We start from the raw sequence: 12,080 nt of genomic DNA on the forward strand, positions 1-12,080 counted from the left end.
TTGACGTATTCACAATAGAAATACGTCAGATTTCTGCTCGTTTGGATACGTCAAACTCGTCTTGGCCACACTCTAACTAGAGTGCTCTAATTCAGTCGGGTTAGTTGAACTAGGGCTTCTCGCTCTTAAAATTACTAGTATGTCTGTCATACAAAGTGAGTTTTTCGGTATGGTTATTGCTTATTTTGGGCCGCTCAAAATTATTTCACACTCTTGTCGTGAAAACAATCGACATTCCTTTTAGTGATAGTCCCAGTTCGTTTTCCACTCTTAATTCATTCATTCATTGCTATTGTTGGGTCCTTTCCTTTTGCTAGTTTGTCTTATGTAAAAACAAAATATTTGAATTAAGTATATCTCACGGTATTTTAGGCACCTAATCAGTCTCCTGGTATCCGGGCGCACAGAGTCTCCTAAAATCTTGAATAGCGCGCGAGCAGCAGCACAATTTCGAATCCCTATCCTTACTAACAAACTGCCTCGTCCGCGTGATACTTGTAAAGTGTGCAATGATATATACGGTCTCTAGCAAAAGCAAGTGTCGGACTAACATTTCTTCCCTTTCCTGTCACGATCTATACGTTCGGGTTTAACCGGCTTCGGTATTGATCACTAAACAAGTTGGAATTACCATCCGGAGTTGTTCGTTAAAGGATGACTCATTACACCCAGGCATTATCATCTATTGAATCTTTGTGCAATTTCAGCTAGTCCCCATCAACAACGGAGTAGAGGTGGTCGCTTAAGTTCAAGCAATTGTTTGTTTTCCCAATGTTAAAAAGCAAACAAATGGATTTGTTAGTAATTTTAGGCAACATTATTTATTAAATCAAACCTCAATATTCTTAAGGAATTATATCCAGTTTGTACCAAAAAAAATCAAAATAAAAATTCGACGTTGAAAGGAGTGAGATTGAAATGGGTGACCGGACGTCCTGGTTTCCCAGAACATGTCTTGATTTTTAACAGATGGAACCCTAAGACAAGACGTAACAATCGGCTTCTTATTTTTCCTTCAACATTCTTCTTTTCGCACATTTTCACCCTGCCGAAATCTTCCGAACAGTGTTGCTATTTTCGTTAATGAAAATGGAGTTAATTTATTTTATGCCGGAAATATTTTGCATCTTGAACCCACTATATTGATGAAGGGCACCGTTTTTCCATGTAATGGGTGTTTGATAAGGTTTGATGAAGCCATTATCTGATAAATTTTAGATTAAGGTGTGATTTTTGTCTTATTTTTGTTAAAGTTAATCAACCACGTATACGGTAAATGTATGATAAATACTTGTCTACTTTGCCGCACAATTTCTGTTCAATTTAGTCATTTTTAGTTTTTTGAACGGTAATAATTTTATTTGTCAAAAGTAATGACACTCTTTCCAATAAATATAGCAACACTGCTTTACATCATTTCGCTATCCCTGCAGTAACATTGCGTACGGTGTAAAAAGTCAGAATCAACCAATCAGGAGCTGGACCATTCTAGCGTAAAATTGGAACAAAAACGGCCCCCCTTATTGTCACGTCTTGTCTTAGGGTGCTTACAGAGTGGCGGCGAGAAGCTGAACTGGCGCTGGAACTGACATTAGAATGCGAGAAACCTGCTTGCTGCTAACCAAATGGGTGATGTCAGAGTGAAAGCCGAGCGGATCGGCGCCGACTGCCCGCTTTCACTCTGACAGGCTCCATTTAATATGCTGCAAGCAGGTTTCTCGCATCTCGCATTCTAATGTCAGTTCCAGCGCCAGCTCAGCTTCTCGCCGCCACTCTGTAAGCACCCTTCGGCCGCTTACAGAGTGGCGGCGAGAAGCTGAACTGGCGCTGGAACTGACATTAGAATGCGAGATGCGAGAAATCTGCCTGCAGCAAAATAAAGGGATGATGTCAGAGTGAAAGCGGGCAGTCGGCGCAGATCCGCTCGGCTTTCACTCTGACATCACCCATTTGGTTTGCAGCAAGCAGGTTTCTCGCATCTCGCATTCTAATGTCAGTTCCAGCGCCAGCTCAGCTTCTCGCCGCCACTCTGTAAGCACCCTTAGATGGAACCTCGTATGGCTCGCTGACAGTAATACCTCGGTGATGGTCAACATGGCTTCACGTCTGGTCGTTTGACAGCGACTTACTTTCTGTTTCAAATATCCTCCAATATCCTACAAGATGTAACCACAGAGAAGAGATGTTTATTCAACTTGTGTAAAATCTCTAACGGTTTCGAAGGTAGTTGGGATATCCAAACTAGGTGCGATATGATCATCATGTTTTTTGTGGCTGAGTTCGACTGAATTGACAGCGGTTATTCCTCTACCCACCTACTGAGACGTCCAAAAAATTGTTTCAAAATCGTTCAACACGGGTCCAACGATGAACGTTTGCTGAACGGTTATTTGGACGTTGTCCAAATTGGTCCAACGAACGTCCTTCATTGGACGACTTTGAAACCAACCGTTCTTAGAGGGCAGTCAAACTAGTCCGGAACCGGTTCGGACTTCCAGCTCAAATGCATCAACCGATAGAGTCGAACCGGTTCCGGAATGGATTTGACAGATAGTTGGGATAGGTTGGTGTGGCGACGCTAGTGTGTTTATCGTATATTAATTCAAATGTTTACACACGTGTTTTAAATATTTTTGTTCGATCGTGGATGTCTGTTCTCTGTGATGTAACCTTCGCAGTGCAGATATTTTTAATCAATGATCAATGAGAAATTTCCAGGTACCCATATTAACATCAACATCAAAAAATATCGCATGGAAGGCAACGGATACTGTTGATGTTTCTGCTGTACGTCAATGATGTATATCTAGTGCTTTATACTTCACGACTATCCTTTGAGGATGATCTCGAGATATTTCGTCTGATTCGCTCAATTGAAGATTGAAATTTTCTCCAACATCTGCAATCAGCTTTCGTTGACTGGTATAGAAAGAACAGCATGTGCGTAAATCTGAAGTGGTGCTCGGTCAGCTCATTCTCATGAAAGCAAGACTAGGTTCGTTTCAACTATCTGCAGAAATTGAACGGCAAATTTTTCTACTATCGAAAATCTGCAAAAAATCTGCCAGATATATTCGAGCGGCAAGTAAGCGGGGTCCCCTTACGACTGTCCTGGTTTTTTACCCATATGATATGGTCACCCTAGTCAGTCAAAAAGGGCAAGTTGCTGGCTAACGGGGGGCTATTTGCCAACTCGAATGCGCTAATTGCCCTTCAATTTGCCTGCAAATTGCTGGCAATTAAGGGGCTATTTCAAATGCAACATTTGGGCGATTTGCCGCCGTCATTTGTTTGCCGCCCAACCCGCCCTTAAATCGCACCCAAATCGCCCAGAGAACGCGTCATTTAATCGCCCTTAATTGCCTAATATGAAAATTGCAAATAATACTTATTTTCGGATTCATTATCTACACACATAAACTTATCAGTACACTAGGTAATCGCCACCAAACTATAGGAAGAATCGATTATTAAATTGGTATTGCACACCAAAACTTACCACAATCTGACTTTCATTAAGATTTTAGGTCAGAGATCTTGTTCCACTGTACTTATACACGATTCCACAATTTCCCACATTTGTTGGCTAAATGCAGTGCACTAGACAAACAAAATACAAGTGAGAACACGTCAATTGTTAAAAAAACAATTTTAAGCTTAAGCCAAACATGAACCGCCATGTTTGAAAAACGCAAAAAGCAACCAAGTGCATTTCAGCCGCCAGAAAATCATCCTTATTCTTGTTTACGACGAATGCGAGATTCGTTCTAAAGTGGTTTGTATTCCCGTTTACGACAGCAAAATCAAAGGGGCTTACTATTCGTTCGAATCGTTTTCGAACGAATCTCGCATTCGTCGTAAACAAGAATAAGAGCGAATTTTTCTAAGTGTTGAAATTGCCTTTAATTCGCATTCGTAAATTGCATTTGTTCCTAGGGGCAATTAGCACAGGCGAATTGAGTCAAACTGTTTAAATCGCCTGACCATGTTCGTCCGCATTTTTTTTTTGACCGGGAACTCTGCTAGCATCAATTTCGCTTTGCTCAACTTTTGCTAACTTTCTGCTTGCCATGGTAACTGGGAAGAAGCCGGCTGCAGGGTGGCCAGATTGCATTTCGTAATATTAGATTCGATGTAAAATTTATTTAAACATGTTTCGCGTGTTTTTTGTAAACGGCCAATAAGCATGCTGTCAAAATTCACATTGAGCGCAAATTCCGGACAAACCGTAACTCGCCGAGAATGGATGTTAACATTTTATGAAAGAGAAAAGTTTTCTCTGTCGTCTGCTGCTATGACTTATAATCTGCGATTAATGGTTTGTCCGGAATTTCCCTTCAAATTGAATTTTGACAGTATGCTTATTGGCCCTTTTCAAAAAACACGCGTGATGTTAACTGACATACTCAAGTAGCAATAATTAGGTCTGTTCCAGTACCAGGAGAAACTGGAAGTACTCCGGAGAAAATCGTTCCTGTACTCTCTTCTTCTCTTTTTTCTTCTTCTGGTAGCAAACCGGAGTAAAAAGGAGCAAAGATTTTTTGCTCCTGTTTACTCCGGAGTGACTTCCGTGTACTGGAACAAACCTGAGTGCATATAAGGAGAGTGACGACACTGTCAAAATTGGAACAATTATTATTTGTCAGTGTCATTCCAAACGAGTCAAATTCATGTATTTTGACAGGTCGTTTGTTCGTTTGGAATATCACTGACGGATAATCATGACAGTTGTCTTCACTCTCCTTACATACACTCTGGAACAAACCTATTATCATGTGGTTTTTTTTGAGGCGAAACTGAGTCAGTTCCTAACCCCAACTGCTGTCAAAATGTATGAACTGACAGCGGTTGGGGTTAGAACCTGACTCAGGTTCAAGTTCAAGCGAAATCGCCATTAGTCAAAGCTCAGGGAAATCTGCCACTTTTTTCATCATACGTCGGTCTATCTCAGTAGAATATTAACCCTCCTATCTTCCATCTTACCATTGATTTACGCTTTCATTTACCCTATCATTCGCATCCAAATGGAAATAAAAATCTTGAGCTTTTGAAGAATTATTATATTTGTCAGTAAAGTTCGCTGTCACAGAGTACTAATGTAAATCCACTCAGCCTAAAATAATGTGATATCAGTAAATCAGCTAGTACATCGTTATTAGCTTGCAGTCAACAGCGGACCTTACTTGCTCAATATATTGACGGGTTGATGGAGTCCCACTTGACCGCATATCATCAATCCATTTTTTGTCATTACACCATCAATAAAACATTGTAAATTAGTTCAGCGAGCTTATTCACAAAGTTTAAAGGCGACCCAGAATAATCTATTGACGATATGCATTCAAATGGGATTGACGCATTTTGAAGATTTTTCATCATTCCGTTAATAGTACTGATTCTGTAAAGCCCGTATCAACGTATTGATAGTACTAATAATCATAGTCAAATGTCGTTCAAATTTTACGATTGAGAAGCACTGCCAGAGTTACTAATCGTACTAGCAGGCTTAAGCTGCACTTTTTGCCCGTACCCGAAAGTAACCTCGAAGTTCATCTGTTCCAGTTTCTGCCAAGATTCGGGGTCTACCTCCAGGGTAAGCACGACCTGCGTTCCAAAATCTTGACGATTAAATGTCTTCCATCCAGAAGTCAAGATATCGTTTTGTGCCTCAACCAGGCCAAGAATAAAATCAGTCGTCTCATGAGCAGTGTGCTTAAAATCTCCAATAATAGCAAATTCTTCGGCGATTTCCGGTTCCCTTATAGCGCTGCAGCCCTGATTAGGCCAGCAATCCTGTTCCTCAAGCCAGCTAGCAGTTGCTTGGTCAGAGCAGTGAAAGACCAACTTGCCCGATTGGAGGACAGCGTCCTGCATGAACTGGGGTTTGATATTGTTGTTACCCTTTTGTGTCACCATTAATTGCAATACCAAATTCCTGATTTGGCTTGCCTCTTCTGCATCTAAGGGTTTGTTGGGGTCATCGGGGACAATCGCTACCTTGATAGCCTTACTGATCATCTTTTCGTAGTTAATCCTTGGTGGTCTTGCACCTCCTCCACCGCCACCCATTTGTGAATTGCCAGAATTGTTATTCGAACGATTGGAACCACGATCGCCTCTTTTCTTATTATATAGAAAGCTCTTTAACCTTGCGTTACTCTTTGAATGTGAATTTGACGGTGGGGTTTGTGTTTGCGGATGCGGTTCCTGGGCTTTCTTCCATGCCTCCTCTTGGGAAAGTCCCTGCTCCAGATAATGCCGGAGGCGTTTTCTCTGTGATTTCGTTCTGTACACCCAATCGGCTGGACGTGGTTTTTTGGTGGAACCGGTTGCCGGCTGGCTGTTCCCGTTGCTTCCCATTGCGCCATCCGGTTTGTTATCGCTGCAAAACATGAGAATCGTAAGCAAAGTGTGGATAGGTGGAAACAGGCCGAACTCACCCTTGATTAGAATCGTTCGTGTTTTGTTCCGAGGAATTGTCCATTCGATCGGGATTATTAGCGCACTGCGCGTCTGTCGAATCGAAAGCTGACTCCATCTTAATCTTTTCGGTATCTGTAAAATTAGATATTTCTGAGAATTTATTGACAAAAACAAACGTGCATTGGTCCTAATGGCATTGTTTTGTTTTTAACACAGGTAATACTCACTCTCGAACAGCTTCAACAGTTCAAAACCGATGTTTTTACACCTATTATTCCGGAGCACTATAATATTTAATATGAAGCTTGTTTTATTTCAAGGGTTCATACTTAGTGACGTCTAGTGATGTTCGATTCAGCCTCCTGTCATGGAAGGCGTGTCTGTGCAGCCAGAATCACTGCCATGAATATCAAAACAATTCAAGCATGATTTTTGAAAGCAGCGAAGCTCGCATTTGAACCAAACAAAGAAAACGGCGATGACAGTTTGTCTTCACATCTCGCCCTGAGCAGAAGCAAAAAATCGTCCCGCGCAAGTGAAACAGTCAATTCTACCTAAAAAGCAATCGGTGCCTTTCACACAAGCAGTCCATATAACAATAGCCTATACCTACTGTGCGATTTAGTGATGAGTGACGGTGCCCAGCAAAAAGCAACCCAGATACGGCCGAGCTGTGTTGCTGTTGATTTTTCTAAATGCCCCGTAAGACCAGCCATTCGGGAAGTGGAACAGTTATTAAAAGTGCAGATGAAACTCAATCTGGCTGAAGTGAAAACCCTACAAATGCATCATATCAAACATTGCGTGCTGATTTCGTTCAATAACACTAACCAAGCTGAGTCATTCGCCTCGCAAAACAACATGCAGCACACCGCCGAATGCGGCAATGTTAAATATAGCATTCCCGTATACATCGAGAACGGCGCTGTAGAAGTTCGTGTCCATGATTTGGCTACGCGTACCCCTGACGGCGCGATTAACCCTTGTGAAGGCAAGCTAAAATCCTAACGTTAAAGGGCAAGCCGGGCCTCTCAGGCCCGTCTAAATTCAAGCTCCTTTTTGTCGTTCTCATATAGAAAGGTTATGCAATCGGTCGAAATTTCGACTTTTTAACCGAGACCCGCAGGGCCAAATCTCTTATACCATTCGACTCAGTTCGTCGAGATCGTAAAATGTCTGTATGTGTATGTATGTATGGATGTATGTGTGTGGCAAACAATCTCACCGATTTTTCTCCGATGTGGCTGGGCCGATTTGTACAAATTTAGTCTCAAATGAAAGGTGCAGCCTTCCCATCGGTCGTTATTGATTTTTTTTATTGATCCGACTTTCGGTTCTGGAGTTACGTGTTGAAGAGTACAATCACACAGCAAATTTCCATAGAAACTGATACCACCATGATGTCCAAATGATGCAATATATATTAAAATATGTGCAACATTACTTGGCTTTGCATGATCATTAATGACCCACCGAAGGCACTTCGACCACATTGGCCAGCTATGGCGGTTCTTGATGCCCCGGGGGAACTTACCAAGTTCCTAAGATAATGTCATACCTATTTCTCAGCGAATTCTTTACCGATTTTTACAAACTTGATTTCAAATGAAAGGTACAGCATTCCCATTGATGCCCCGGGGGAACTTACCAAGTTCCTAAGATAATGTCATACCTATTTCTCAGCGAATTCTTTACCGATTTTTACAAACTTGATTTCAAATGAAAGGTACAGCATTCCCATTGGCTGCTGTTGAATTTCTGATTGATCCGACTTCCGGTTCCGGAATTACAGGATGATGAGTACGAACGCGCAGCAAATCTCGATTTAAGCGTATAAGGCGATGGATGTAAAAAGGTTAATTTTTCCAAAAGGTGAGCACTCCGAAGATCACGTCGACTGTCGATTGGTTCTGAGCTCCATTTCGTTTGAACACGACCAATAAATGTTTCTGGGCTGCTATTAATTTCTTCTGATGCATAACCGGAGTACATGAATATTTTCTGCATCAGATTCATCGTCGGAAGCAATATCATTCACATCTTCTTCCTCGCTTTGCAAATCAGTTTCAGAATCGTCTGCTGTTGAATTTGCTCGAATTTCTTCCATTATTTCAGATTCTTTGAGACGATTGAAAACATATGGCATATCGTCTTATAGCCATTTCAATTTTTTGTTGCTTTTAGATCCTACAATTTGAATAATTACGACAACTATAACACAAAGAATAGTCAACAAAAATAGACAATAACGACAGAGTTAGGTTACGTTGTATCCAAATAATTGTCAAGTAGACCACAGTGGGTGAAATAAAAGTATTTACCCAAAAAATATGACACACGTCATTATGGCATGCTATTTTTACATTTCTTATAAAAGAAATGTATAGAATTCGCTCAAACTTTCAAGATTTTTTTCTTATAAGAAAAGGTAAAAAGATAAAATCAATCAAAACATGAAAAAAATTCCTGCTAATATGAAAATGAACTCATCAAAATGTTTTTTTCTGATAAATATTAATGTATAAAACCTGTGGTATTCCTAGTAAATATTGCATGCATACCGGGCCTGCCAGGCCCGGCTTGCCTTTTTGTGCATGTAAAAAATTCAAACATAGCTGCGCATCACTCCATAGATGAAAATTTCACGATTTTTTATTTTTGTTATAGATTTCAAAGCTACTTATCAAAATTTCCATGCCCAAGCTTATACTGCATACACATTTTTTTGTAACTAAAAAATTGTAACGTGCCGGGCCTCTGAGACCCGGTTGCCTTTTTGAGGGTTAAAAAATGCTTGCAAAAATACGGAGAAGTAGACTCCGTTACACATGAGACTTGGAGGAATTTTTTCCCGGGCATCCCTAACGGTGTTCGTGTGGTGAGAATGCGTGTGACCAAGCCAATTCCCTCATACATAACCGTCACAGCGTTAGGAAGTGACGATGTTCTCATTCATCAAACATCACTAGTCACGTACCCAGGGCAACTTCCTACGTGCCAGTTCTGCACGAAGAAGCTGCACCTCGGAAAACCTTTCGTAGAAACTGTTAAGGAAAACTCAAATTCAGCTGAAATCAGCACACAACCATCTTACGCTAAACCACTAACAGCTGCAAAACCAACATCTATGGATCAAGCACCAACAACAACAACAACAACGAAACGAATGCCGATAACGAACATACTAAAACGACCCTTAAGAGTAAAACACAAACTGGAACATCCGACTGCGAGCAGCAGGAAAGTAGTACGGATGAGGACATGGACGTGAACGATAACGCGAAAGACAAACGAAATGAACCTCAACTTGCAGTGGACAACACTGGCAATATTTCGCCCCCTAGAAAAAGGATCTCAACACGCAGCAGAAAGCTGCGCATGAACGAGACCAAAAATTTAATGCAGCTGTTTTTTTATTTATTGTAAAAAAACAAACAATCGGCCTCGTCGAGCTACAGCATTTGGGCCTAAATAAATTAATTAATTATAAAAAAAAAAACGGCGATGACATTTTTGAAGTATTGTTTTAAATGTTATTTTAAAACCATACCGATTTTTACACCAATGATTCAGCCAAAATGCTCACCAAAGGTGCCTTTTTATTGAATGGAACGAACATTCGCGATCAAGGCATTCAAAAGAGCGTTAGGAAGAAAAATTAAAGTTACAATGTTATTTGTATTTGCTCACAGTTTCGTCGTTTTACTTTCGTTAGTTTTGGTATCTTTGTTACGTCATTTCAGTTTCGTCAATTGTGATGACTAATCTTATCATTATTTATCAATTCTATGACTGAACTGTTCCGCCGAGGCAGTATGCCTATGAGGACAACCAACATTTGTAGTTTGTCACTTTTGAGCAGTGTGTAGAAGACAAAGGTTACGTTATTCTGAGCATCACTCTTATACCACAGATAACAGACGTTTAGGCTCGATTTGAATCGTGTGTAAATACCCGCTACTGAAATTCCGAATAAATCAGACGTCTGAAATACCTTTGGCAAACGTTTGTAGATGGCGCAGTGATCGATACAATGCAGTTAGAGTGCAGCTGTCAAACGCGTGTAGCAAACAGTTGCGCAGATGGCAATAGCGAAACACGGATTTCCAACGTTTATCAATTTGAAAGTTTACACAGGTTTTTGAAGAAATTTAGTTCTAGCCTAAACGTCTGTTATCTGTGCTTATACTTTCGACATTTTTCAATTAGTCGATTTTAGTATCTCATTTTTGCTCGCATTGTCACAAGTGTTTAGATTTGATCTATTGTAGGATAGATTTAGAGAATCAAAGATAAAAATGTGCTGAAAGTGTATCAGTGGTGCTTAGACTAACATAACTGGCATTCTTTTTCTCTAAAATATTGGCCAGAATTAAGGAACTGCGTGCTCTTGTCCCCCTTATAGAAACATTACCTATATTGAGCATTTTAGTAGAAATATTGTAGTATATTTTAATGATTTAGTTACAAAAACCGCTTAAATTAAAATAACGTAAGTGTTACAACAGTACCAAAACTAACGTAACTAACATGACGAAACTGTATTTATGCACTGTTGATGTGTCAGTTGTTTGTTCGTCATTATTTCGATTGCACATTTTTCAGCTGCATTTCCGGATAAAATTTATTTGACTTTTTCCTTCTCACCGGAGAAGGTGATAAAATTTTAATTTCGTGGAAATTTAATTGATTTCTGCATTGATTTTTAATTTGTTTTAAGGTTGCACAGAGAATGCGCAAAATTCGCAAACGAAAAAAGAAGTTTTTTTCCACACCGTATGTCAGATCTTCATAAAAATCAATCAGCAGTACTGTAACAACATTCTACATACGCTGATTGATTTTTATGAAGATCTGACATACGGTGTGGAAAAAAACTGCTTTTTTCGTTTGCGAATTTTGGGCATTCTCTGTGCAACCTTAATGAACTTCAAAAATACACTTAATTGGATCATTAAATGAGAAAAAAAAAGTAGTTTTTTATTACTTACATCGATAAAGCTGATTTCCGTGATTGCAACAATGTTTTTTTTTCCAACTCAGGAAACGAGAAAATAATATTAAAATTTAAAATAAAGAAATATGTTGACAGTCTGGATTTGACACTATCAGAAACATTTGGCATATCGAATTTCACGACAAATGATGCCCTGTCAGAAAAAATTAAGGCATATTTTCTCGGTTTTCCCGCAGGGTTATTTTTATTTGACATAAACACCATCCATTGCATATAGTTTTTTTCATTTTGGGTGTTGTCCTGATAGGCCAGATGTAAACAACCGTAGTTTTCCTATGTATGGTTGCCAAGTTTACATAACATTTATTTTAAAAAACAAAAAAATCGTTTTACGTATTACAACGAATTTTTTTTTAAATAATGTTATATTATGTATACTGGACCTAAAATTTATCGAATGGAACGGAAAACTATATATAGCTTAATGACCCAGAAGTATCACAGAGAACAGACGTCCATCTTCAGCATTCAACTTGTGTAAAATCTCTAACGGTTTCGAAGGTAGTTGGGATATCCAAACCAGGTGCGCTACTTGCGTCATGTTTTTTGTGGCTGAGTTCGACAGAATTGACAACGGTTATTCCTCTACCCAGTCAAACTAGTCCGGAACCGGTTCGGACTTTCAGCATGAATTCTAGCT

The 12,080-nt window shown here is 39.7% G+C and overlaps 1 protein-coding gene across 2 annotated transcripts; it reads right to left on the minus strand.

Moving 5' to 3' along the window:
• Nucleotides 1-5,045: 5,045 nt before the first annotated feature.
• LOC131690151 (uncharacterized) lies at nt 5,046-6,786 on the minus strand. 2 transcript variants are annotated; one of them, XM_058975711.1, is made up of 3 exons: nt 6,651-6,786; nt 6,441-6,573; nt 5,046-6,382 (listed from the first exon to the last, which is right to left on the minus strand). In XM_058975711.1, exons 2-3 carry the CDS (start codon nt 6,536-6,538, stop codon nt 5,461-5,463), a joined length of 1,020 nt encoding a protein of 339 aa, XP_058831694.1. In that variant the 5' UTR covers nt 6,539-6,573; nt 6,651-6,786; the 3' UTR covers nt 5,046-5,460. The 2 variants fall into 2 exon arrangements, with proteins under 2 accessions (XP_058831694.1, XP_058831686.1); XM_058975703.1 differs by having other exon boundaries at nt 6,441-6,555; nt 6,651-6,780.
• Nucleotides 6,787-12,080: the final 5,294 nt, after the last annotated feature.

The sequence above is a fragment of the Topomyia yanbarensis genome, chromosome 1, assembly GCF_030247195.1.
Source record: "Topomyia yanbarensis strain Yona2022 chromosome 1, ASM3024719v1, whole genome shotgun sequence".
Classification (NCBI taxonomy): domain Eukaryota; kingdom Metazoa; phylum Arthropoda; class Insecta; order Diptera; family Culicidae; genus Topomyia; species Topomyia yanbarensis.